Raw genomic sequence first — 24,976 nt, 5'->3', positions numbered from 1 at the left:
GAACAACGGTCGGTCGCTCCCCAAGGCCGCTTCGATCAAGGCCGCCGCTTTCAGCTGATCGGGCATCGCCGATTAGCGGCCACTCAGTCTGATCCACACAAAGCTCACCCTCGCCAGCTACCCTCTCCACCCTTTCTCAAACATCGTCTGTGTCTGGTTGTTACGAAGGTTGTGGAAGCCCTGTGAGGCCTTTCCCCCTCGCTCTCACAAGACTCCCGCTTTGTACGCTTTTCGCGGCTCGTGCGCCTAGCTGGAACGGACCCAAGAGCCGCTCGCGTCCCATTAAACGGGACTTTGGTGCCGGCGTCACACGAACACGTTCTTTCACGGAGCTGCGACGATGATAGTAGGAGGAGGAGGGGGAGAAATAGGCGCCTTTGTTGCGTGAGCTCGGAGCAATCAAGTTGACAAATAGACGACGGAGTGCTAATGCCAGGGGAAGCAAAATCAAGCGTGCGCGTGAAGCGTGTCCCCTGTTGTATCTGCTGCAGGCCGGTGCCAAAATTCGGTGCGATGTTTGCGAAAGCGCTTCTTTAAAAGGCACCCTCTGGGTTCGTATACACAGTACAGGATGTTTCACGTAAGAAGTGCCAAGCATTAAAGAAATGTGATTAGCCGCAACTGAACGACACCGACAACATATGGTTTGCGAGCGGATCGTCAACCTATCGCTCACCAGAGACGACGGTGCTTCCTTGCCGTGTGCGGCCGTTAAAAATGCTGACGCGCTGTGAAGTTATAAGTAAAAAGTTGATGTGCTTTCTTAAAACAGCTGTTTGTTCTGTCGAATATCCGGCCGGGCTCCGACCTGAACGTCAGAGAATAAGAAGTTGGTTTAAGAAAGCGTTCCTACTCCTTACTTAGATATATACAACCGGGTTATTGGGGCAACAAGGAGAGGTCCTTGCCATGCGATGGGCGCATTCAGGCTGCTGTTGCTGATGATGATAAAATACATAGCACTTCATCCCTCAAGGTATTACAAGCGGGAGTGGTTACGCAATAGAAAGTTACTAATAATGAGGTTACCAGCACGCCTCCACTCATCGTGACCAACAACGCTGACCCGACCACGCCGTCGCCCCTGTCAATCCTCTGCACCAGGGTTGCTCGGCAACACGATCGGAATGTCTTCAGCGGTGCATATGACACCGACGTCGACGTCTGCTTTTCCCTTACGAACGGGCTAGCGCATATAACAAGTGGGAGGACGTGCCAAGTTGACCCAACTTACATTCTATCTTACTGGTGTTGCCCAACTCTGGCGATATAATCGCGTCATGGTCTACTTTGAGTACCTTATTTACTGAGGTGTTTGGTCGACCCATTCTCCGCAAATTGCGCGCCGAAGAGCGCATGCGTGTGCAAGCACAGCATATTGCCGAAGTTTTCGCACGCTGCATGCACGGATGACGCACTTGGCATTCGTAAGCGTGCCAACGACGCCATGCCCAAAGCTGATGAAATTTAGCACGTTCAGAAAGGCATTGATTACGACTCATTCCAGATGCTCCTGGCTAGAAATGCGCGCAGTGTCTCTGAAGACACTACTTCGCGCCAGAGCTACGTCGAGTTGCAGAAGCAATCCAACCTAATTAGGCATCCTCCCATGGTCGCGGCCTTGTGGACACCGCACCGCCATTAAACCTCTTATCAACATATAATGTTTTTAAACGAAAGGGTACACACAATCTCTAATTCGAAATATTTTTGCCTCGTATTGGAGGAACGCGGAAGTTGTAGTTGGTTGTAAAGAACATTAAAATGACTTAAAGGCAAATTACGACACGTTTGTCATCAACATGCCCTTGCTTGTTACGACGCCAGACAAGATAAGAGTACATATGTCGTTTCTAATGACGGTCAGGTGTGAAGAAGTCCTTTGCTTGTCACGTGCATCCGCTTAGAAGAATCGTCGAGTGTCGTTGGTGAAGAAACAAAAAAATGTCCCAAGGTCCGTTATTCGCTTGCCTAAGACGTCTGGAAGGCAAAGCCACCTCCTTCTTTCTCTTCTCAGGCAAATGCATTCATCCCTCCCCCAACACCACCAACTCGCCGATTTCATAAGTTTTCATGATAATAAATGCTCAGGGACGGCGAACTGCGCTTGATGGCAATTATCAAGGATAATACTAGTATATGCCAGAACGGGCTCATAAAAAATAGCTGCACTGGAGGACTGCTGTTCGTTCAATAGGAACATTAATAAAGAAAACAAAACAAAAAGAAACAAAGGCAGCAACATTCACACAGATGTGCAAAAAGCCGCACTGACATCGAAAGTCATATCAACTAGCTCACAAGGTTAAGTAGGTTGAAATAACACAATGGAACTACAGTAGCGTAGTAACGCTTTTCTAATTGGTTTATATTATCGGCCTCCGAATGCAGGTCGGGTTTTTCTGCAAAAGTCATACTTTTCATTGCAGCGTTTTGGTGCAATGAAATCAAAGGAATTACGCGTTTGCGTGTGTCGGGGAGAGGCATGAACTAGTATTTATGCCATTTTAACTATTACAAGACATAGCGATCAGTTTATAGAGCCCGGAACAGTTAAAAAAATTCTAGCGCTTTATGTGATGGTGTCGATATATTGGACTACTTAGAAACACACTGCAACGACGCTGCCTTCAGGTGGAAAGTGGACAATAAATAATGATACGCTAACTAGCCTATGCTCACGTTTTAAGCTAACAGCTAAATTTTAGACAATGTATTTCAAGTATTTAACGAGATTTGTTCGCAAAGAACGTAAAGATAAAAGGGCGTAAAAGCTGAAACTTTAATACTCAACCAACCCTCTTTTGCCGCTGTGGTGACTCAGTAATAATGTCTGGGGTTTTAGGTCCCAAAACCACGCTATGATTATGAGAGACGCCGTAGTGGAGGGCTCCGGAAATTTCGATCATCTGGTGTTCTTTAACGTGCACTGACATCGCACAGTACACGGGCCTCTATAGCATTTCCACTCCATCGAATTTCGACCGCCGCGGCCGGGATCGAACCCGCGACCTTCGGGTCAGCAGCCGAGCACCATAACCACTGCTCTACCGCGGCGGACAGTGGTGACTCAGTGGTTACGGTGCTTGGTACGCGGGCTCAGTCGCGACAGCGGCTGGCGCATTTCGCTAGAGGTCCGTGTACTGCGCGATCTCAGTGCACTGTAATGAACTCCAGATGGTCACAGTTATCCCCAGCTCTGCACTGTGGCGTCTCTAATAGCTTGAGTCGTTTTGGGATGTTAGACGTCATTAACCTACCAACCTTCTTTCACGCGTCACGTAGCTACGTCTAGTTAATGTCCATCCGACACATTAAAAATCTGCGCACCTCGAAACACTTCGCATGTGCTCAACATACTGATCAGTTACAAGGTCATTTGCAAGAACAAAATGTTTCTTATATTTTTTCGTAGAAGCCTTATTAGACTCTCCAACAGCTCAAACGGAGCCCTTGCAGGGACCTTGACCATAGATAATGATGGGCGATGCATCTGTCTATGCAGTGTATATGGTATGAATCACAGTCGGAGGTCATTCATTACGGCGACACCCTCAAACTATGCACATTGCCACTCGCTTTTGACTGGGCACGGCTGTAAATTTCAGGCGTATATATCATACATGAAACATGATCCATCCTGTGCACAATCACTTAACTATTCATTTTGCTACGCAGTACGTACAGTCTCAAAGTGCTCCACGACTTGTGCGGCGCGGGATTTTTTCTTCGAAGATGATTTGAAATTTCGTCCACGCATCGGGTCGCGCATGCTTGTGCTCTCAGACACTTTGATCTTCAAGGTTGTAGCTCATTCCAGCCCGCCGCATTAATCAGAACGGTGCCTCATACCTAGGTGCAGTATTCTACTTGTAACGGTGGTCACGCACTCGAAACACTGACACTCATGAATATATGCGTCTTTGCTCGATGCGCTTGTTCTGGCGTTAATGTTGATTCACTTCCGTTCATTGTTCTACGCTGCTCCGTTAGAATTTTCTTAATAGCCACTTACGGGCGCAGCTTCTCAATGTTTATTCGATGAAAACAAGAACAAGAACGCGTAAACGGGCTAACCCTAATTAGAGAGTTCTGACTACGTTGTGTGGCCTTTTGTAGCAGATTGTGTGTGACCTCACGTAGACGTGTGGTTGTAAGGTTGTAGTTTACCGGCCTGTGTCTCATTGTGTGGTCCTAGTTACAAAGCAAGAAACTTAATTCTAAAAAAGTGCTCGCAGCAAACCTAACTGCCTTGAATGCGAAACTAACGCTGACTTTGCAGAGTATACATCCTGAGCACTACCAATTTAAAAACCGCGGAAATCTCTGTGCGAGGCTGTTAGAAATAATAAACTAAAACCTCGGGATAATTCACAAACCTTGTCGTTTGTGACAGCTCACTCTCAATGGCAAACCGGTTTTGCTAGTTATATAAACAGCGTTAGGAATGGCTGGAATTTTCTTGTGCGCAAGGCGATTTGTAAATACGGGCATTCCTCTTCTTTGGCCTTCTTCTTGTGCCTGTCACCTTATTCTTATCGTTTGTCCTTAAGTGATCGATTGGTGCCGTCACTGAAATTTAAATATAACTTTTTAAAATTATTCGCTCGACCACTGGCACATTTTTTTCTTTGACCTACCGGATGATCAGGGGCCGAATTCACAACGCTTCTCTTTAGTATGTGCGTCACCTGCGATGAGCCGTCGTTTTCGCAATGGTTTTTCAAGTATGCATCAATTCCAACTTGCCGACCTTTCTACGGCTTAAGTGTATTGTTGGAACGGTTGTGGCTGTGGTCCCCAGACAAAGCGGGAATATAGGATTTTCTAAAATTTCATGTCCCGCAAGCTGTTGCCGTTGGCCGTGTTGTCTATTGGACATAGGTCGGCAAATTTACTCATGAGCAGAACTGTACGTAACGCGTTTCAAGTAATCGGTTACTTGTAATTAATTACATTTTCTCTTTTTTTTTTGAAATATAATCGATTACTTTTTAGAAACTAACGTTCTGAGTAATTCAATTACATTTTCTTGTATTTGATAATCGGTAATCAATAACGATTTTTTCAAAATTAAGTTGTAACCTATCTTCTACGGCAGTTCTCGCCCCGAAAAATATGCGACCACTCTGTAAGGACCCCCCTTAGTTTTAGACGGTGGTCCCTATACACAGCCTATTTTTTCACCTTTTCCTTGGCCTTACCTGCAACGCCTTACCCGAGCGCAAGCAACAGCGAAGCGCGAAGCCTCATAATGGACACTATTATCGAAGCACTGCGCAACTACGAGCTAGTGCACAAGATGTTCCTACGTTTTCATACCGCCCTTCCCTCCCGTGCATGCATTGATACAGTGTTCAGTGTAGCAGCTGACCTCTTAACGAGGAAACGTGGAAGAATCAGCGACGACAACTTTGATAAACAGCCCCTGCTGAAAGTTAGCAACGTGTAAAACGATATCACAGAAGCCACAGTAAGCATCCCAGCCTTCACGCTAGCCTCCAGCCTTCTCTCTACCATGCAAGCCACAGTAGTTCGATGCAGTTTGAGTAAGCTTGTGTTATTGTGTTACGGCAATAAAATTTTGGAGGAAAGTACCACAAAAGTAATCGAATACATTTCACTTACTCACTTACTCTTCTGGGGCTGTAATTGACCACTGTAACCAATTACATTTGAAAGGAAGTAATTGTAATCGGTGACTTTCTTTAACATTACAAGTCTGCTCATGAGTCGACTCATCATCACTCAGACTCAGATCGAGCCGTGAGTCACAGTTCGAGTAGTCCGCGGGAGTAATATTTTGTTAAGCTTGAGTCCGAGTGAGCCCGCAGTTGAGAAAAATTTTAGTGAGTCTGAGTCCGAGTGAGTCCACTTGAGGAAAACTTTGGTGACTCTGAGTCCGAGTGAGCCCAAAGTGCAAAATATACTTCACGAATGAGTGCGTGTGAGCTCCACATTTTTTGCCGACCTATGCTTTAAAAAAAATTGACAACACTCTGTGGACATTGGCCAGCCAGGAAGTCCAGCTGGCTGACTCACTCGGAGTGCCACGCGGTGTCGAAAAGCAGCGTGCCTCCAGTGAACACAGGTATCGCTTCGTGCTAACTCGCGCGCGAACGGAACAAGAGTGACGTCATTTGTTGCGCAAGTTAAAAGTCGAACGCGCATCAGCGGGAGTCGAAGTCGATTGCGAGCGAAGGAGCAAAAACACAGCCCCACGTCGTGTACCTCCTCCACGACAAGATGCCCGCTGAGGGCGACTCCGTTGAGACGACGGACGGACGGACGGACGGCGGCACGATTGCGCCCTGCCGAGAGTGTGTGTACGCTTTCTTGCCCGTCGAGACTCGCCTTGGCCCCCGGCGGGGGGCTGCCCGCGTGAGCGAGGCGCCCCCGCGTAGGACCTGCCACCGCACGTCGTCAAAACGCGAGAAACGGGCGTGATCCGAGCGGCGCGACCACAGGGACGCGAAGGGCGGACGGAGGCTGGCTGTTGCTCGGACAGGACTATCTTTCTAAGGCGTCCTTAGTTCTGTGCTGTGCTCAAGGTGTATTTACCTCTTATTTGATTCGATATTTCGATTTTTAAAAAAAAATTTTTTTCTATTAACCATTTGCTAATATACTGCCAATTTAGGAATTCACTTTCGTTGCAATGATTTCTAACTTAGGGTCCAGTTTTCAGTATTTATACCCTCATCTGGACTCTCATTTGTATAGAAGTATTTTGTAACTGATGCATATGTAGCGATAAGCTGAAACTGATACCACGCCTCGAATTGGGTCGAAGTGGACTTATTAACTCTGAAATGCCGGAATAAACTTCCAGGAGCAAAACGTAAAACATTTACGAGCGTTCACATTTAGGGGCATTAGTAACTAGCGTGTTACTGTGGACACATAAACTGTATTACATTTATCACTGCCATAGTGATCGAGGCATAACGCTACGTAGAGGCCCGTGTACCGTGCGACCCCAGTGCACGTTAAGGAACAGCAGGTGGTCGAAGTTTCCGGAGCCCTGCACTACTGCTTCATAATCCTATCGTAGTTGTGACGCGTAAAACCTTAAGTATTATTTTAATATATTATCAATGCAACAGTTTTTACTATACGAGTAACTAGGGTGCTTTTGTCTCGGTAGGCTACTTTATAGAGTGTGTGCTTCTAGTCATCAATGTCCTTGTAATGATATGAAATAAAGAGGGGTGGGGATTGATCGACGGCTCGTTTCTTTTGTTCGACACAACCTTGCGAAACCGACTGACAGTGACGTCAAGGAAGGTATACGCGGCATTATTTGTATGTCTCAACTGTAGTATGGCAATTAAGATATAAATGGATAGGAATTAAAGTGGATGAAAAATCAACTTGCCGCAAGTAGGGACCGAACCGGCAACCTTCGGATAACGTTTCCGATGCTCTACCGATTGAGGTACAGTGGCTGCCACTTTCCCATCCACACTACTATTATAATCTGCATTCAATTATAGGCCGTATGTCTGTGTTGTTAAGGCTCCGAGATGGGATCGTAGAAAATTTTACAGCGAATTTTATTGCAAATACGTTTTTTCTTGCATCTAGCGTTTTGAAGTACAAAATGCCGAGAGTGTGTGTACGCCATCTGCCAAGCTGTGTAGGCAAAATTTTTTTCCCCGGAACCATCTGCCTGTAATTTGCACAGACAAAAACTAAAGTACTGATTTGAATTTCAATAACTGTGAACATTGTAGAGTTGGTTTACACGAAACAACCATGACATGTAATCGGTGTGATAACCATGTGAACAGGTTGAGTGACAATTTAGTGTTTATTTCGATCCACAAGTGGCAAAATTTTCCACTATGCGGCATTCGTTAGAATGGGAGCTCTTGAACAATAGTTCAAAAATCTATATCTAGCGCTCACACGAAGGACTGTAAAGAACGTGAGACACAGACGAGAGCTTGATTTTGTTTTTGAACGTTCCTACGTGAACAGCACAGAGTATCTTGATTTGGAATTTTGAGGCATCAGAATGGCGTCGGAAAGACATTTTGGGCATTTAAGGAAACCTGTAGCACCACAGAAGCACAAGTGTTTTGCGAGGATAGACAGGAGCACCGCCGGAACGCACTTAGCTTGATATCATGACGTCTTTTGTGATCAAGCCTTAAGGTCAGTTGATGAGTGACGAGCTGTGCTGAGGCTGCACCTGCGAGAAAGACGGTAAATCAGGCCCCTCCTAAACCGTTCTAAGACCACCCTAGAATCTCTATTTGGCAGATGAAAGCTGCGTATTCGAATCCGTTAGCAATTCTTCATGGCATTTTGTGCTTTCTGCTGTGTGGCCACTCTCCAAGCTTCAAGAGGAGAACCGTGCCAAAGAAAGTATTTAAAAGAACGCGACAGGAAATTTTGCAAAAAAAATTGTTCATTCGTGAGTTCAAATTAGAGTAAGAAGAGAAAACTAAGATTGACTCTGATAGTAATTAGAAATATGAAGAAATCATAACTCCGTGAACATAGTCAAGATCTACCTATCTAGTCTCCAACAACTACCTACTAAACAGAAGACCCCTAGCAGGTTTGAGCCGCAGATGTTGGGCAAATCTATGACTCAGCACTTGATCACTAAAAATAAGCAGAAGATAAATAAATAAATAAATAAATAAATAAATAAATAAATAAATAAATAAATAAATAAATAAAAAAATTCGGCTGATCCCACGGACCATGGGAATCGATGTTATGCGAAGCATGCGCTGGAAGGTGACATTTTCGCAGTTTTTCATATTGAGCGAAACGTTACGGAATGACGCTAGAGAAATGTGCAAATGGTATACGCACGCACATATTCTCAAAAGTGACGCATGTATTATACAACTAGTTGTTTACAGTTGCTTAACGATCACAACAGCAACATAGATGTTACCAACAGCAAACGTAGTAAGCTGATATGTAGTGGTTATATTCTTCAATACTTGATAGCGCGAATTCGAATAGGACAGTGAAGGAACACAGATACACAGGACAGGCGCTACTCGAAACTAAGCTTTATTCAGAAAATATTCCTTATACATATGTACACAGCCGAGTGGCACGCGCAGGCGCACTGCACGTACGTTACAGTCACAGTTGCAGTTCTTCGAGTTGCGTTACAGTTGTTATGATTATACTTATCCGTTTTGACATAGAACGCACGCACGTTTCACGAACCCGTGTGCATATCTGCAAGGGGATCTTGGCAGTTCTTGAATAAGGTCATCATCACCGTGATCAGTGAGCACCGGCAGCTGGACAGGACTTGTTATCGGATCCGTTCGTGATCGCTGCTCGGTCTAAGTGTATGTAGTGAAGTGCGAGGTATAGTAGAGCTGGTGGAAACCGCGGATGGCTTTTACGAAGAAATGGTCTATGATGCCGTCTGTCCTGGACGTCGCACCGAGGTCTTGTGATGCCCTGTCCACATCCAAGCCGTCTTTCATGCCGTCTAAGAAGCAGGCGTTGTTGGGTTTTGATAAATCAATGCTGAAGTCACCGATAATCATGAGAGCCATGGTCCTCTCGGCAGAGTTACTGTAGGAAGTTTTGACCCCGTTTTTTGCGTGATCCACGTGGTCGACGTTGTGCACCACGTGTACGAGTGGATGGTAGCCCAGCGTCTACCAGAGGTACTCTGTCTTCAGCTCCCTAACTTTCCTTGCGTAGACCACTGTGGTGTAGTGGTCACGGTGCCCGGCTGCTGAGCCGAAGGTCGCGGGTTCGATCCCGGCCGCGGCGGTTTGTGAAGTGATGGGATGTGGTTTTGGGACGTAACACCCCATAAATACTATAATTATCACTTTCCTTCCGTGTCACTGTGTGTATTCGCCGTTACTGTGTTAGTTGGGACTCTGTACCACCTGTGGCACATACCCGCATAATGTGAACTTTGATATGCGGGTATGTGCCACACGTGACTGAGAGAAAGGGTTTAATGACGTACGCGACAGGTATTTTGCGTTATTCAAGTCATGACCAGTGAATCGTGTTCGTCATTCACTGATCCTCTGCTGTGCCAATTTCGGTATATTACAAGTTATGGGGACGGCCAAGGGAGCGCCCAGACGTAGGCGGCTAGATAGATAGATAGATAGATAGATAGATAGATACGTAGATAGAAACGCCCAAAGTGCCTGAGGTTCGCTAAGAAATGCTTCGCATTTAATAAATAAATAAATAAATAAGTAAATAAATAAATTAATGTATATGTAAGCTATTGAATAAATGAAATAAATAATTGAATTAAAAAATAATAAGTAAATAAATAAAATCTTTTGATACAGAGCTTTGCTGGTAATCCACCTGCACAGAGTGAACTGGATCATAATTTTTCTTTGTAAATACGTGCCCTTACGTATGTGTCCCCTTCTTTGCAGAGCCACGGTCACAGCCTCTCCGGGGCCCAATCGGCGTGGCCCTGGCATCGGCCGACCCACTGGAGCAGTGCGGGCACTGCGCCGCCGCCGTCTACCACCGCCGGAGGTCGCACCATGTACGGCTCGCGGCAGGAACCGCTGCACCGGGACGCCATGTTGGCGCTGGCACCGAACGGAGCAGAGTGGCGGCCACAGGAAGAGGACGAGGCGCACAGCCAGGCAGCCTGGGCGCCCTGCGACGCCTCCTGGGTAGGACTTCCTGCGAACAACTTAAAGGGGCACTAAACTGAAACAATGAATCGGCTTAGATTGACCACGTGTGCTCTGAGAACTCTAATGGCGTTAATTTTACCATCGCAAGAGAGGAGAAATCTGTCTAAGGTTTATTTTCCGATATCGCGCCGAAATCTCCGGGCGCGACGTTACGGATTTCAAAGTGTATTTTTCGTATTTTGGCGGCATTAGCTCAATGAAATTTTCTAAGAATTGGTATGTTAAGTCTACCGTCCCCTCTCAGGACAATAAATTTCATTTTTACTGATTAGTAATTACGCGGGACCTAGTAGTTGCCGTGAAAATCTGTGACGTCAAGGCGTTTGGTGCGGGAATTTCAAGGTGGCGTAGCCACCCGCATTTTCTTTCTGCGTGTCTTTTTGCTTACCAAGGGTCTTCTCGCTGGAAGCGTGGGGATATTTGTATTATGAACGAGTAATTTACTTATAGAAAAACAATCTTATTTTTCCTTAGTGTCCCTTCAAAGGGACACTAAAAGGAATAAGGCACGCATTTAGGCTGGTTGGTTCATGATTAACTGTAGAAAACAGCGCTAAAAGACGGGACAAAGAAAAGACACAAACCACGGCGCTGACTAACAACCAAATGTGTTTTATTCTTCCAGTCATTAAAAGGAAAACCGATTTGTCTCACATTTTCCTGAAATCACATAAAACACTGAGATTAATTCGCAGCTCGAATGCACACGAAATCGCACAAAAGAAAAACGCAAAGTTCTTGCCACTGCAGCGTGCAATAAAATTGTTACAGAATATACTGCAAGTGATCATTAGAAAGAAAGAAAAAAAAATAGACAGACAACGAAAGGGTGAAAATGTGACATCGCTACTGGTTAGGAAATTGAGATATTTTAGAAAACAGCTAGATCAGTCAAATCAGATCTGACACAATAGATGGAAATTTAGTGCTGCCGCATCGTAAAATAAAGCCAGAGTTCAAAAGAGTACCTGCTAATCACCTGCTAAAGGATGGTCATGAAGAAGAAAATATAATTAAATGTAGTATTTGCTGACGGTTACTTAAGATATTCGTAATTTGCCAATTTGTCAACAGTACTCCATAGTAAGTTCTTGTTCACGCATCGATAAGTGTCACACGGCTTAAATCCTATTTTCCAGAAGTGTTAGCGCATGTGGATAAATAAAAGACTTGCAGTCAGCTGCGTATTGAGTAGAAAATAAGTTCAGGAAAGAAGGCTGACTATACAACGCACAAATGTTGACATGATCCGTAATATAACAAACTCACAGGGTCCCCTATGCATTCGCCTAAGACGACTCGAAGGCGAAATCCATCTTTTTCCATTTGTGTCTATGTATTGATTCCTCCCCCCCCCCCCCCTCCGAAAGCTTTCGGAACTTAACGTGGTTTTTCACTGCCTCCAAGATCGGAGGCATTCCACGCAAGCATTCTGCACCTCACCTGGTTTTTCATTGCCTCCGTGATCGGCCCAGTTTTGACTAAGCGACGATGTCATCTGATAACGTCATCACTTGACATCTAGCGTGATTATTCTTCTCGTCCTCGTCTCATTTAACCCTAGTAACCGTGTCATACTACTCTCGATGCCGACTAGAGCCTAACATTCCGCCTTAGACGTCATCATGTGGTGTCACTCTATGTGACATCATGATGACATCATATGGCTACGCCATTACGTGATGATTTCTTACATCCCTCGTGTGGACGCCGTCGGTCAATTTTTGCATTTGATAGGCATCTGAGGCCTTCGTCTTAATAATATCAATTACGTGCATTGCAGGCGACGCCTCGGTACTTGGAGGACGAGACCTTGCAGTGCATCCCGCGGGAGAGGTCGGTACTCATCAAGAACTGCCTCAAGCTCACCATCAAGCAGAGGAGGGAGGCTCTGGGACTTGGAGACATAGAACCGGAGTACAAGGCACCCGGACCCGATCATGTAAGCCTTTCATTTCTTCTATTTATTTTCTTTCACTTCTTTAAATCGAGTGCATTATTTAGCTCATTAGCCAGAAAGCCGTGGTAGGCCAGTAATGATTAGATGCCAGTAAACACCAACTAGTGCTGGTTCTCTGCGAGTAAAGTGCGGTACTTGTCATCACACGTATATCATGTAATTGATGTTTTGTCGTTCATATTGAGATATTCTAGCTAAAAAATGACTGCCATTACGTGCATGCCACGCATGTCATGCTATCCACGACATGTCATGCGATTCAGTTCATGACAGGCAATTCGTTGCCACATATGTTTCTCATGAAAGCATGAGCATTCTGGTATGTGTCATGTTAATGAAACGACAACGACGCCTTCAAGACCTCTGCATCATGTAACTGGTGTCGTTCATGCCATGATATATATTACATGTATGTCCTGGAAATTCGTTTTTGTGGCCAATCGTTCATTTTCTTAATAGACGCACGTCATGGGATGTGCATTTCGGTATACAAAAAGCCTAAAACGTACTAAAACGACCACCACGGCGACACGATGTGACTTTGTCATGTACACCGTGGCGTACGGGATATGCATGGCGCGCTATTCGTGCTATGAACCGTTATGCATGTTCGTTACCCATGGAAACTACGCCACGTCAATTATAGTTTAGCAAAGGGACTGCGAGAGCAGAAACACACAGATAGATAGATAGATAGATAGATAGATAGATAGATAGATAGAATAGATAGATAGATAGATAGATAGATATAGATAGATAGATAGATAGATAGATAGATAGATAGATAGATAGATAGATAGATAGATAGATAGATAGATAGATAGATAGATAGATAGATAGATAGATAGATAGATAGATAGATAGATAGATAGATAGATAGATAGATAGATAGATAGATAGATAGATAGATAGATAGATACGGTGAAAGTGTCTGAAAGTGTCTGATTCACCAAGAAGGGCTTGTGCATCTAACAAAAACAAATACTTGTGTAAGAGCGACTACAGTTTCCTTACTTACGCGAACCAGCGTACGCTACCTAATTTGAGCGAGCCGTTCGCTAGCATTCGGCCTATCGTTCACCAGCTAGCGGCCGTGGATTACTGATGTGCGCCGATCAAGCGGTCGCGTCTGAAAGCACCGCTTGTCGCGCAGTTCTCCACTGACTGCGTGCGTCGGCACGCAGCGCCTTCTTTTTTTCTTTTTTTCTTTTTTCAATCAGCGGCCTTGTTTCGTCAGGCCATATACATATTTTAAGAATACATTTCTTACGGATTTACACCTTCTCGAAACAACACAGGAAGACTGGCAGACGCGATTTCGAGGTCGTTTCTGCCCCTACAAGGCTCCTTTACAAGTACCCAAATTCTACACCTGAACCGTTGCAGTTCGGCCATCTTAAGGCCTCCTTTCCCAAACCCCTCCCGGTGATACCCTTACGATCAGAACACAGTGAAAAGACAAGGCGTTGGCCGTGAAAGAAAGAACACCTCATATTTTCTACGTTGCGGGGACTAACCCTGCTTGCAGATGGGAACAACATCCCTTGTAACGGTAAGCATAATAACACAGTCACGAAGGAAATTAGTCAAGTGACGAAATCAGGACAAGCGTCATGTTTCCTCTTGGCTTCCGAACGTCACATTTTTCTTGTGTTTTTTGTTTGTCCTCTCCCGTGAGACTGGGCATGCAACATACATCAAGTGTGGTAGGGGAGGGTAAGCTTGCCAGAATGCGTAAAGACGATCCGTCCATCTTAATTTAACCTTTCTTATCCTAACCACGGTAGAACACCAAAAGTAAAACAAAAAAAAAATGACGCTTCATTCCAGCGTTCAGGGTCATTCGAAAAGAGGCACTGTTTCTCGAGAGAACGCTCGCGCGAAGCAGCGAGTGGCGCATAATTTACGTTCGATAATATTAGACGGTGCCAAGATACTCAGCACGGCGATAATTAAGCACGGGAAGGAATAAGGATAAATAATTACATTTCCCTCCTCTGTACGCCCCCCCCCCCCACCCCTTCCAAAGCATTTCTTATCTTCCCGGCCTGTACTGCCTGCTGTTTTCTGTGTCGGTCATCGTCGGAGTGTTAGGCACTGCTGCTCGTGCCAAGAGGAACAACGGGGTAGCAGCGTGCCGAGCTTCGCTGCAGTCGACGACGGCGTATTCTGGCGGCTTAGACGCTCGCCAGTGCGGGGTGAAAAGCCAAGGACCACACGGCCGTGCCGAGTGCAGAGACTATGTGTACGAAGGCGACGGTGAACGGGTCCTTGAGAATCGCTCGCGTCCGTTGTAACAGCGCACGCGAACGCCTGGCTGCGGGCCGCGTTTGCCCTACGCGAATGGCGCATGTGTAAACTGTCAAACGCACGGAAAGGAAGCGGGTGTATGCAATACTGCCTTTTGTTTAACGTGAGCACCCGTGGCGGGTTTCATATTGTCTCATTTATAGTATGAATTGCTCGGGTATTACGTGCCAAAACTACGATATGATTATGAAGCATGCCGTAGTAAGGGGTTACGGATTGGTTGCTTACATTTAGGTGCACTCCTTGTCATATGTTTTTTCTTTATTTGTTCATTTTTGTTTTTGGTAACCTTTTTCTTTCTTTCTTCTTTTTTTTTTGTGGCTGCAGAACCTATATAAATGGAGTAGGCTAGAGGCGACACACCTCAAGCTCTCCACAGCAAGCCAGAACAGAAATGCGATCGCCGTGGCCGGGAATTGAATAAGTGCAATTATTGTATTACTTGTCACATAGCGCTTTGTTACGGAAGCGTGCGGACGTGCATATGAATACTGCATAACCGAGATATACTAGTTGGCGCCTGACGAATGTTCAGGTGGAATTGAACGGGCCGGAAGTGAAAAGTGTTCAATAGTGTTATATCTCGCGTTAGGTGCCAGCAGAACGGAAACAGTGTGAAGCATGGAACCGGAAAAGAGAGACGAGAACAGCACGGCATCTGTTCGCCTTTGTAAGACGTCATCTTCTTGACGATAACACGTTAGGTTACAGCGAAACAAAATAAATAAATAAATAAATAAATAAATAAATAAATAAATAAATAAATAAATAAATAAATAAATAAAAAAAAGACAGCTTCGTTCTCACACTCGCTGCGAGTTAAAACAGGCAAATTTATCTTAACAGATGCTGCTCGCCATGTGTCTTTGTTTTCTGGTTTCCTTATTAAGAAACCCCGAAGCCTCGACAAACGTTATCGAAGGTGATGCCATCAATACTCATCTGTATGCATTACCTTTGTCAGAAACAACGACATCGCATTATAACCTGCCGTTTGCATTAGCAGAGCACGAACGCTTCACCGTTACGCGGGTCCCACCCGAAAGCCTGTTTCTGAGGCAAAGCAGAATATTAATACGAGAGCCCTAAATGCCTCATAAAATGCGAAAATTGACCGGTGTCCGCTTCGGCGTCCTACATCGGCGGCGTCAACACGATTGACGCAAAAAATCATCACCATGAGATGGCGTCATATGGTGACGCCATTATGACGTCACTGATCGCTAAAATATGTGAGTTCATCATGACGCCACATGATGACGTCATCACATGCCATAATTTGTCGGTCAAAGGTGAGCCGATCCCGGAGGCAATTCAATACAAGGTGAGTTGCAGAAAGCTTACAATGCCTCCGATCCTGGAGGCATTGCAAAACCACGTTACTTACAGAAAGCTTTTGTAGGAGGGCACGGAGGTTCAATACATCGGCTTAGAAGAAAAAGAAGGAGATGATGACTTTCGCCTTCCAAATAGACTGAGGCTGATAAATAAGGGACCTTGTGATTTTTCTTTTACCGCTCAGCATGTAGGCAGTTGAACCCTCGACCTCATGAATGTAGAGTTACGCGAATCCTCTTCCTTCGAAATATGTAGGGTATCGTACCCTCGACCTTCGCAGCGTGTGGGGACTCAAGACTGGGACTTTCCGAACGTGCAAGGAGTCGAACCCTTGAGCTTTTGAGCTTCTAAGTTGTGAGCGCGTACAAAGTCGTACCATCGACCTTTTGAGCGTGTAGGAGATTCAAACTTTCGCTTAAACCTCGTTTAATTAAACTTGCACGGATGTCATCGCGATGCGTCGCATAACGTTGAAGCTCTGCTGCATTTAAACCTTGATTCATCTACATATGAGCGATGCGAAGCAATGGGTAAATTGACTATCGATAGCTTCGATAGTTTTTTTGAAACTATCGATAGTGTAAATAAACTATCAATTGTACTCATGTTACAGAGACAGGGCGTGCAAAGATACAGGGCGTGTCTGTGGTGTCTTCACTTCTCTCTTGTGTCCATGTTTGCACGCCCTGTCTCTTTAACACGAATACTTACCAACTAGCTCAGCTCTCTGTTATTATCAATAGTGCTACTGCCGATAAACTATCGATAGTACTATTGGTAGTACCATCGATAATATTATTAGCGATAATACTCTCTTAGAAAAAAGTTAGTAAACAGTTAGTACATGCGTGCATTGGCTAGTTTCAGGCATATTTTACAACCTCAGCGACATCCCTTTACTAGTAAGCCGCTAGTAAAGCTGGTAAATGTCGCCGTTACTAACCAGGGAGCCTTATTTAGTTTCTTTAATTAGGTAACTTCTAAATCACCTATGTTGCCAGATGCTTCGTAGATGCCGTAGTAGATGTCGTTTATGCCGATGCCTTCGTAGATGTCGATTATGCTGTACTTGTGATAGTCTTATGCAGAAGTTAGAAAAAACTGTAATTTTCTAGATTATGTTGCAATAACAGTATCGTGCTACGTGGTGACATACATATATGCAAACAGTGGGATACAAGTCACCGGGTAAAAAATAATGGATTATCTCTTTAAGTTCTATGACTACTAACCAGTATAGTTTGTGATATTCCAAAGTAGGCACATAAATAGCCATCAAGCTGCAGTTAGAGTAGATGGCGCGTGCGTAGAAGCCTTGCTATTCTGTGTGTGAATGTGTGCGTTCTCGCATGCATGTGTTCATGCCACAATGTTGTGATGCATACTTACTGTGGTAATGAATTAAAAAAGAAATTAGTGGTTCTTAATTGGTGCAACAAGCCGTGCCATATACATATTTTTTCATTTCGCTTTATACATGGCTTTGCAGTACAATCAACTTGATATGGCAATGCCCGCGCAGATATAAACAAAATAGGCGAAAACCTCTTGTTCGCTAATTGTAGTCCGCAAGCGTTAGTACGGATACTAAGTCGGTGGTGCGGTTGCTAAGAATTTAGTATCGGACTAAGCATTCGAGTTAGTACAATTCACTTACTAACAAGGTAGTGAATTTCACTAACCTGCAATTTACTATTAGTATTTTGTTAGTGAATATGCCCATATTTTTCTAAGAGTGTACTATCGATAGTCGTGTAATTAATGATGCTGTTGCTGGTCGGCGATATTGCCAGAACATTCGCGATAGCCTAATATCAGCAATACTAAGTTCGTTTAATTTATAAGCAATTTTTCGCGAGAGAAATAAAGTATTTTTGCGGTGACAATTGCGGAATATGTCCATCAATAAATTCATGTTCAAAAGCCGCCAGTTACCCCTTAGAATTAGCAAACTTAGCCCTTCAATTCTTCCTCTTTTGAAATCATAAAAAGCCGATATAAATGGGAAGCCGCGCAGTTCCACCACATGTAACGGCTTCCTTCCCGCTACAGCTAAACAGTTTTAACTTAATTATCATGTGTCAATGAAGCGTTCTGGTCAAGCACCACAACCCGTGACGGTGGTCGACTGTTATGATGCCCTACTGCTGACCCGAACGCCGCGGGATCGAATCCCGGCCCCGGCGGCCGCATTTTCGATGAAGGCGGAAGTTCTTGAAGCCCGTGTACTTATCTTTAGGGGCACGTCAAAAAAGCCCAGGAGGCCGAAATTGCCGCAGTCCTCGACCACGGCGTGCCTCATCATCATATCGTGGTTTTGGGACGTTAAACCCTAAGAATAACTGTTAAACCAACGCAAACATGTACTTTCTTGCCCTTCAGTCTACTCCTCCTGCTCAACTATATACCATGCACCCGGAGAAATAACTTTATGCTGTAATGAGTTCGCGCGGTTGATTTTATACTAGCGGTAGTGCTGTCGAATCTGCTATCGATAGTTTCTTTTTTTGCCATCGATACTGACTCAGCTATCGATAGTATCGATAGTACCCTCGATAAGTCTGCATCACTAGTACATATATGTATATATGAATTGCAGGGCAGGAGAGCGGCGCCCCCCTGCTCCCCATAATCTTCTGAGGAGGGCGCCAAGTCTGCCCCATATCCTCACTCAGTCGGACCTGTCCCGCCATATGGAGGGTCATGGCCATACAGGTTTTTAGCGATCATCGCTGCCTAGGACCCCTCATGTTATCGCCCCATTTTCATTTTTGCATCCACTTCTAAGCTTGTGGGCTTTCGGACTCGACGAACGGTAAGAAAGCGGTGGGGGGTGCTCGGTCAATTCATGCTACCGAGGACTTCCGATTTGGAGCAATTTTTGGAGCAGCAATATTTCCGTTTTGAAGCACTTTGGAGCAGCAAAAATTTTCATTTTGGAGCACTTTGGAGCAGATAATTTTGCATCTGGGAGCACTCAGGAGCAGCAAATTTTACATCCTGGAGTGCACTACAGAAGCATGTTGCATTAACATTCAAGCACCTGAATATTATTATGGGGCTCTTATGAAGGCTAGAAATATTTCGATTCATTGCAAATCTCGTGGAAAAAAATCATCTCAGGAGAACTCCATATTTCACTCGCTAATGAAAAAATAAGGGCTCATGCAGTTGAGTGTTCTGGATTAACCTCTTTGGCGATTATTTTCTACAGTAGCAAATAAACAGAATACCGGATCAATAAAATTGCATTTTGTGAAATAACACTCCAAATACATCTATGTGGTTATCAGCGGATGTGGTAGACAAACGCCGTGACGTACAGCAGTGCCTCAATACCAAAGAGCCACACTGTCCCTAATGCATTCCCCTAAGACGACCCCAAGGCGAAAGCCAGGTTCTTTTTCTTCTCGATCGACGGGTTGATCCTTCCCCTCCCTCTCTGCAAGCTTTCTGCATCTCACCTGGTTTTGCGCTAGCTCCATGATCAGCGCACCGATCACGGAAGCAGTCTAAAGCGATGATGTCATGTGATGACGTCATCACGTGACTTCACGATATATGACGTCATGACGCCTTCACAAGTTTTAAATATCTATGACGTGATGATGACGCCATCACATGATGATTATTTTTTGCATCAATCGATTGACGCCGCCGACAGTCAATTTTTGTGTTTGATAAAGCATCTAAGGCTTTCGCATTATTATTGCGTATTGAACGTTAACAACCTGGCCTCACATACCAAACTGTCCTCCACCATGTCATCTCTGTGCCGTGCGCGAAACAGCTTCGGTTATCATCCACTTCACAGAGTGAAATGGCTCAATTTTTTTTTATTGTGATAGCAATTATATGGACACTCTCGGCGGATTTTTGGCGTCGCCGTTGCCGTAATTTTCCGTATAAAGTCCAAATTAATAACATCACCACGCGCATTCTAGCCGCGCGTAAAAGCTCGCGAGCGCTGGCGACGAACGCGGCTGAAGCGGAGATTAAACTAGCCGGCCGTCTGTTTCCGTCGCACGGAGAGTGCATGAGAAAACACCTTCCCACGTGCGGGCCTGCCGTCGATTGTTCATCGTAGAGGAAACGCCCCGCCCGCCTTTCTTAAGGAGCATGAAGAGACGCCAGGGAAGCGAAGGGGAGGGAGGGGACCGCATCGTTATACGGGCGCAGTCGCTTGCGCGCGCGCTATCTCGAGGCATCAGGAGACGGCTCGTAGATTTGATGTGCTCTCAACGCTTACTTTGCGTTTAGAGAACTAAGAGCACGAAAACGCTTCGGTTCCTGGAGCGGCCATTTTTCCTTAAACCAGCGTTTTGTTGAGTTGCGCGAGATCGAATCCAAAAGAGTTAGCTGCTAGCCTTACTTCGTTTAACAAAACAATTTGTTGGTATCGCCTTCGTTGCTTCGCCCTTAAGCGAAACTGGGTTTTTTTAACCGTCAGCTATTGACCCTCGAAAGCGAGGGGCGGACGTGTAACATGGCGTAGCCCCTTCAATGTGGGCCGTCAGCGACGGGCCCGCTACAGCTGCGCATTTGTGGCTGCTGCGACCGGGAGATGTGCTTTTACTAATGAGATGACATTTTTAAAAAAGCAAGCAAAAATTCGAATTGGAACCCTAGCTAGTGAGCTCGAAAGGGCAGGGCCTTTTAAGGGGTATTTAGCGCAAAGCGATTACAAACTCGGATGTGCTGGTGGAGGGAATTACGAAAAAGGTCTTCTGGATGAAGATCCATGGATAAAGTATATCTGAGGAAAAGTGTCAACGCGTTCCCACCGTTCGCGTGCTCTTCCATAAACGCGAAGCAAGGAAAATTCGATATTGCTCCATATCTATTGCTAGCGATCTCAGATTTCATTCCGCGATGTCCAGAAACAGAAGTGACAGACATTTTAGCGGCACGTATGTAGTTATTACTGAACATTGCTTTCCTTGCGTGCCGTGCGACGCTTGAAACGAGCTATCAGCAGCGTTTCTGGAACAGACGACGTCCGCCGATGAATCGCCGTCGCACTTTCTCGCTACCGATAGGCCTAGACGTCACGAGCCTCTGCGGAGAGCGCGTTTTGCTGTCGAGCCGACTTGCAGAACAGAAGCTGCGTCGGCACCGTGCATGGCATATCATGGCTTACTCAGGACGCACGCGCGAGCGCTTTTTATTCAGCGGAATAATTCTTCGTCCATGGTTGCGACTTTGTCAGCCCCAAGATCAAGCTGCACATGTTGTGACGCGCCGGCGGTGCGATTGCCGGTAATAGAGGCCCTCAAACCCGAGACTTTGGCGCAGTTTGGCGCAATTTTCGTCGATATTATCAGGATGGCGCAGTAAATACAATTTGGCGCACTTTGGCGCAGTTGGCGCAGGAGTGGAATCACTGCCCCCACCCTTTCCCCCGCTAAGGTACAACCCTGCGCGCGCCTATGCTTATATAGACAGTACTGCAGTGGGGTCCAGCCAGTCCTGGAGATATAGTGCAGTAGCAAACCGCGCTTGAGACAGCGACAAGCCGACCATACAAGCAGACGCGCCATATCCAAAACCACGGGCAAATAAATATGCGTGGCAAAGCTCGACCTCATGACGGCCAGCGCAAACAAGACAAGAGACACAATTGCTCTGGCCGTCAAGGGTATATTCTAACTAGCCCAAAGTGATTTAATGAAGTTCGACTTGTTAAAGGTTCTGCTCTCGTCCTCATACAATTGCTTAAGAGCGCACAATGTGACGCCTATTTTGTTGTAACACTGCGCGATTCAGTAGAAAATAGTGTCATCAACGCGCACACTTATAGGGGTGGAAAAGAAGGGAGTGCTGGTCATGTGTCACAACTGTTGCGACGCTCTTTTATAGCCCTTGGAGCTCAGCAAACATATTTAGAAGCCCCCGCCTGTTGCCCTCATTACGCCGAGGCGGTTTACTTGCTCGTACGTAGCACGCAGATAATCAGTGGCCGCTTTCTAAACCAGGGTTCTGAAACAGATTTCTTCAACCATAGGAGATGCGAAACTCCCCATAGGCTCCATGTATTGAAATCCGGACACGCCATTGGCCGAAATCACGGGTGTCGGCTGATTACCGCGTGATTCGATGAGTTATGACGACTTGCAGCTCACAACAGTAACGACACCCTAGCGCTACAATCTGACCTAATTCACGTTGAAGACTGGTGCGCCAAGTGGCTGATGTCACTAAACGTTAATAAAACATCTCTTCTCTGTTTCCATCGAAGGAAAGACTACCACACACCACAATACCTTCTTAACAATTCTCCAATTTCCTCTGTCTCCTCGTATACATACCTTGGCATAGAACTCACCACCGATCTCACTTGGACACCCCACATAACCAATATAGCCAGCAAAGCTAACCGCGTACTCGGTTACCTCCGCCGGAACTTACGCCTAGCACCATCTTCACTAAAACTGCTAGCTTATAACACTCTACTGCGACCCAAGTTAGAATATGCATGTACCATATGGGATCCTCACCAACGTAACCTGATCAAAACATTAGAATCTGTCCAAAATCGTGCAACTAGGTTTATCCTCTCTGACTACTCATACACTAGCAGTATTACGGTGCTTAAATCTCGTATTAATCTTCCGAACCTTGCTCTTCGCCGCAAAGTCGCTCGGCTCAGTCTTTTTCACAAATTTATCACGCTACCCCTTGTACACCTGCAATCGTTCCAGCTCATCGCCATTCCAGCAGACTCAACCACACCAAATCTGTTCACCCGCCCTATGCTCGGACCGTAGCGCATTCATCCTCGTTTTTCGTGCGCACGTCAAAGGACTGGAACGCTCTCCCCGCCAGCACCGTGCACCACTCCAGTTCGATACTCTTCAAAGAAGACATTGTAAAACTTGTGCTATGTTAATCTACTGCCCACCCCTCATGTAAAACCCCTTAATAGGGGCCTTTGAGGTATTGGAAATAAATAAATCTGTTGACAAAAAAAATCACAGCATATCCACGGAGTGAATGATGATGAGTGGGCGAAGCTGCGGAGGTTCATCGGTAAACCGTGAATCTTCCGTGAATTCTGCCCAGTACATCATCACCGACGTGAGATCGGGCGCGTTTATACTAAAGGTTCGATGAGTTATGACGACTTGCAGCTCACTTTAATTTTACATGTACGCTGTGAATTTTCATTGTTTAGAAAACCATTGCTTTAGAAAACATCTGGCGTCTTTCGTTAAGCAGCTGGCGCCTTTTCGTTTTGCTTTAGAAACATCTGGCGTTCTTTCGTTTTGCTTTTACAAAACATCTGGCGTCTTTCGTTGGTTTATTTCATCAATCAACGGCGTTTTGAACAAAATTTTTATTGTTTAATCACGCACAGGAGAAATCTCACCAGGCACTACCTTGGAGGTAAAGAATGGCTGCTAATGGGAATGAGAGACAGAAGAAGTCGGTTTTAGCTAACGCTGCGAATTTTTTATTGTTCAACAACGCACAGGAAAAATCTCCCACCGGCACCACCTTGGAGGTCAAAGCGTAAGACTGGTTACTCACTACGACTACGACTACGAGGGACGAACGGGTGCCGCCTTAAGGAGCTTCGCCCCTAAAAAAAGAAACTCTAAACGCTCGCGACGACGTCAGCGCTGCGTGTGGAGTTGAGCAGCTTGCGAGGAGCGCACGCAGGGGCGGCGCCGCGGCGATCTAGTGTTTTACATTGCTGCTGCCAGATGACACGAAAATCTGCAGGCCCCCGCAGAATAGAAACCCGGCCACAATGTCCGTGTTTCAGACGCAGTTTCGTAAATCGTATGATTGAAGAACACTGGTCCCAAACATGCGGGCCGCATGCGGCCCGCCGACCCTTCGCTAGCGGCCCGCACGTGACACTCTTCGTCCCATTTTTTTTTATGACCTAGCGACTGTTTGTCACATTGGGAAATAGTGCTCGCATCAATTTCCCGCCTATAGTAAATAATAAGGCTTTGTTCGGGTAAGCTACACAGACGTGACTGGTCTTAAGCATTTCTCTTTCGTAAGGCACCCCATGCGGTCTTGTTGTATTGAAACGTAACCGCGAAACCAAAACTCTATATTTCAGAATCGGCGTCCAGATTTTAGTTATTGTGGAGATTGGTATCGATATGCTTCTCCAACCCTAGACGCCGAATACCCTTCAGAAATGACCCATATATGAGATATGGGAACTGCCTACTCGGAAATGGCAACGTTAGCTGACATTTTGTTCGAACGTCGTGCCTCCCAAGACTCTCGGAAGATTGACTGATTGATTTGACTGATGTTTATTGATTTGTCGCAACACATGTGATCGGAGGCGAAGGGAAAGGTCATAAAAGATTGGCTTGAGGGAGTCCTTCGCCCCTTGTACAGCCAAAAACAACAGCTGAGGTACAACCATTTTGTTCACACTCTTGATACACACACTTTATGATCTTAAACACAAGATGCAAAATAAAGAAGCAGCCAAAATGCTCATCCTTACTTGATACACTACGAAGAACGTCATGCATTTACATGCTTGATATGCACATCAGCCTGATGCACCAGCACAACACTTCATCAAAACTTTAGCATTGCCTTACTGTTAGAGGGTGTAATGATCTCCATAACGTGTACCGTTAAAGATAGTTGAAGTCGATGGTCTGACGAAATCTCATTTTGATGAAGCATTGGTTACAATGTTGATGGACGCCGA

The 24,976-nt window shown here is 45.4% G+C and overlaps 1 protein-coding gene across 1 annotated transcript in view; it reads left to right on the top strand.

Moving 5' to 3' along the window:
* Positions 1–10,395: 10,395 nt before the first annotated feature.
* The window catches only part of LOC119403527 (uncharacterized), a 55,717-nt gene continuing 41,136 nt past the window's right edge, over positions 10,396–24,976 (top strand). The window contains exons 1-2 of the mRNA XM_037670457.2: positions 10,396–10,652; positions 12,460–12,618. Coding sequence (XP_037526385.1) covers positions 10,518–10,652; positions 12,460–12,618 — 294 coding nt within the window. The 5' untranslated portion in view covers positions 10,396–10,517. The remainder of the gene's footprint in view (positions 10,653–12,459; positions 12,619–24,976) is intronic.

Source organism: Rhipicephalus sanguineus, chromosome 8 (genome assembly GCF_013339695.2).
Source record: "Rhipicephalus sanguineus isolate Rsan-2018 chromosome 8, BIME_Rsan_1.4, whole genome shotgun sequence".
In the NCBI taxonomy this organism is placed as follows: domain Eukaryota; kingdom Metazoa; phylum Arthropoda; class Arachnida; order Ixodida; family Ixodidae; genus Rhipicephalus; species Rhipicephalus sanguineus.
Note: the sequence above shows the minus strand (reverse complement) of the source record. Positions and strands in the feature narration are given on the sequence as shown.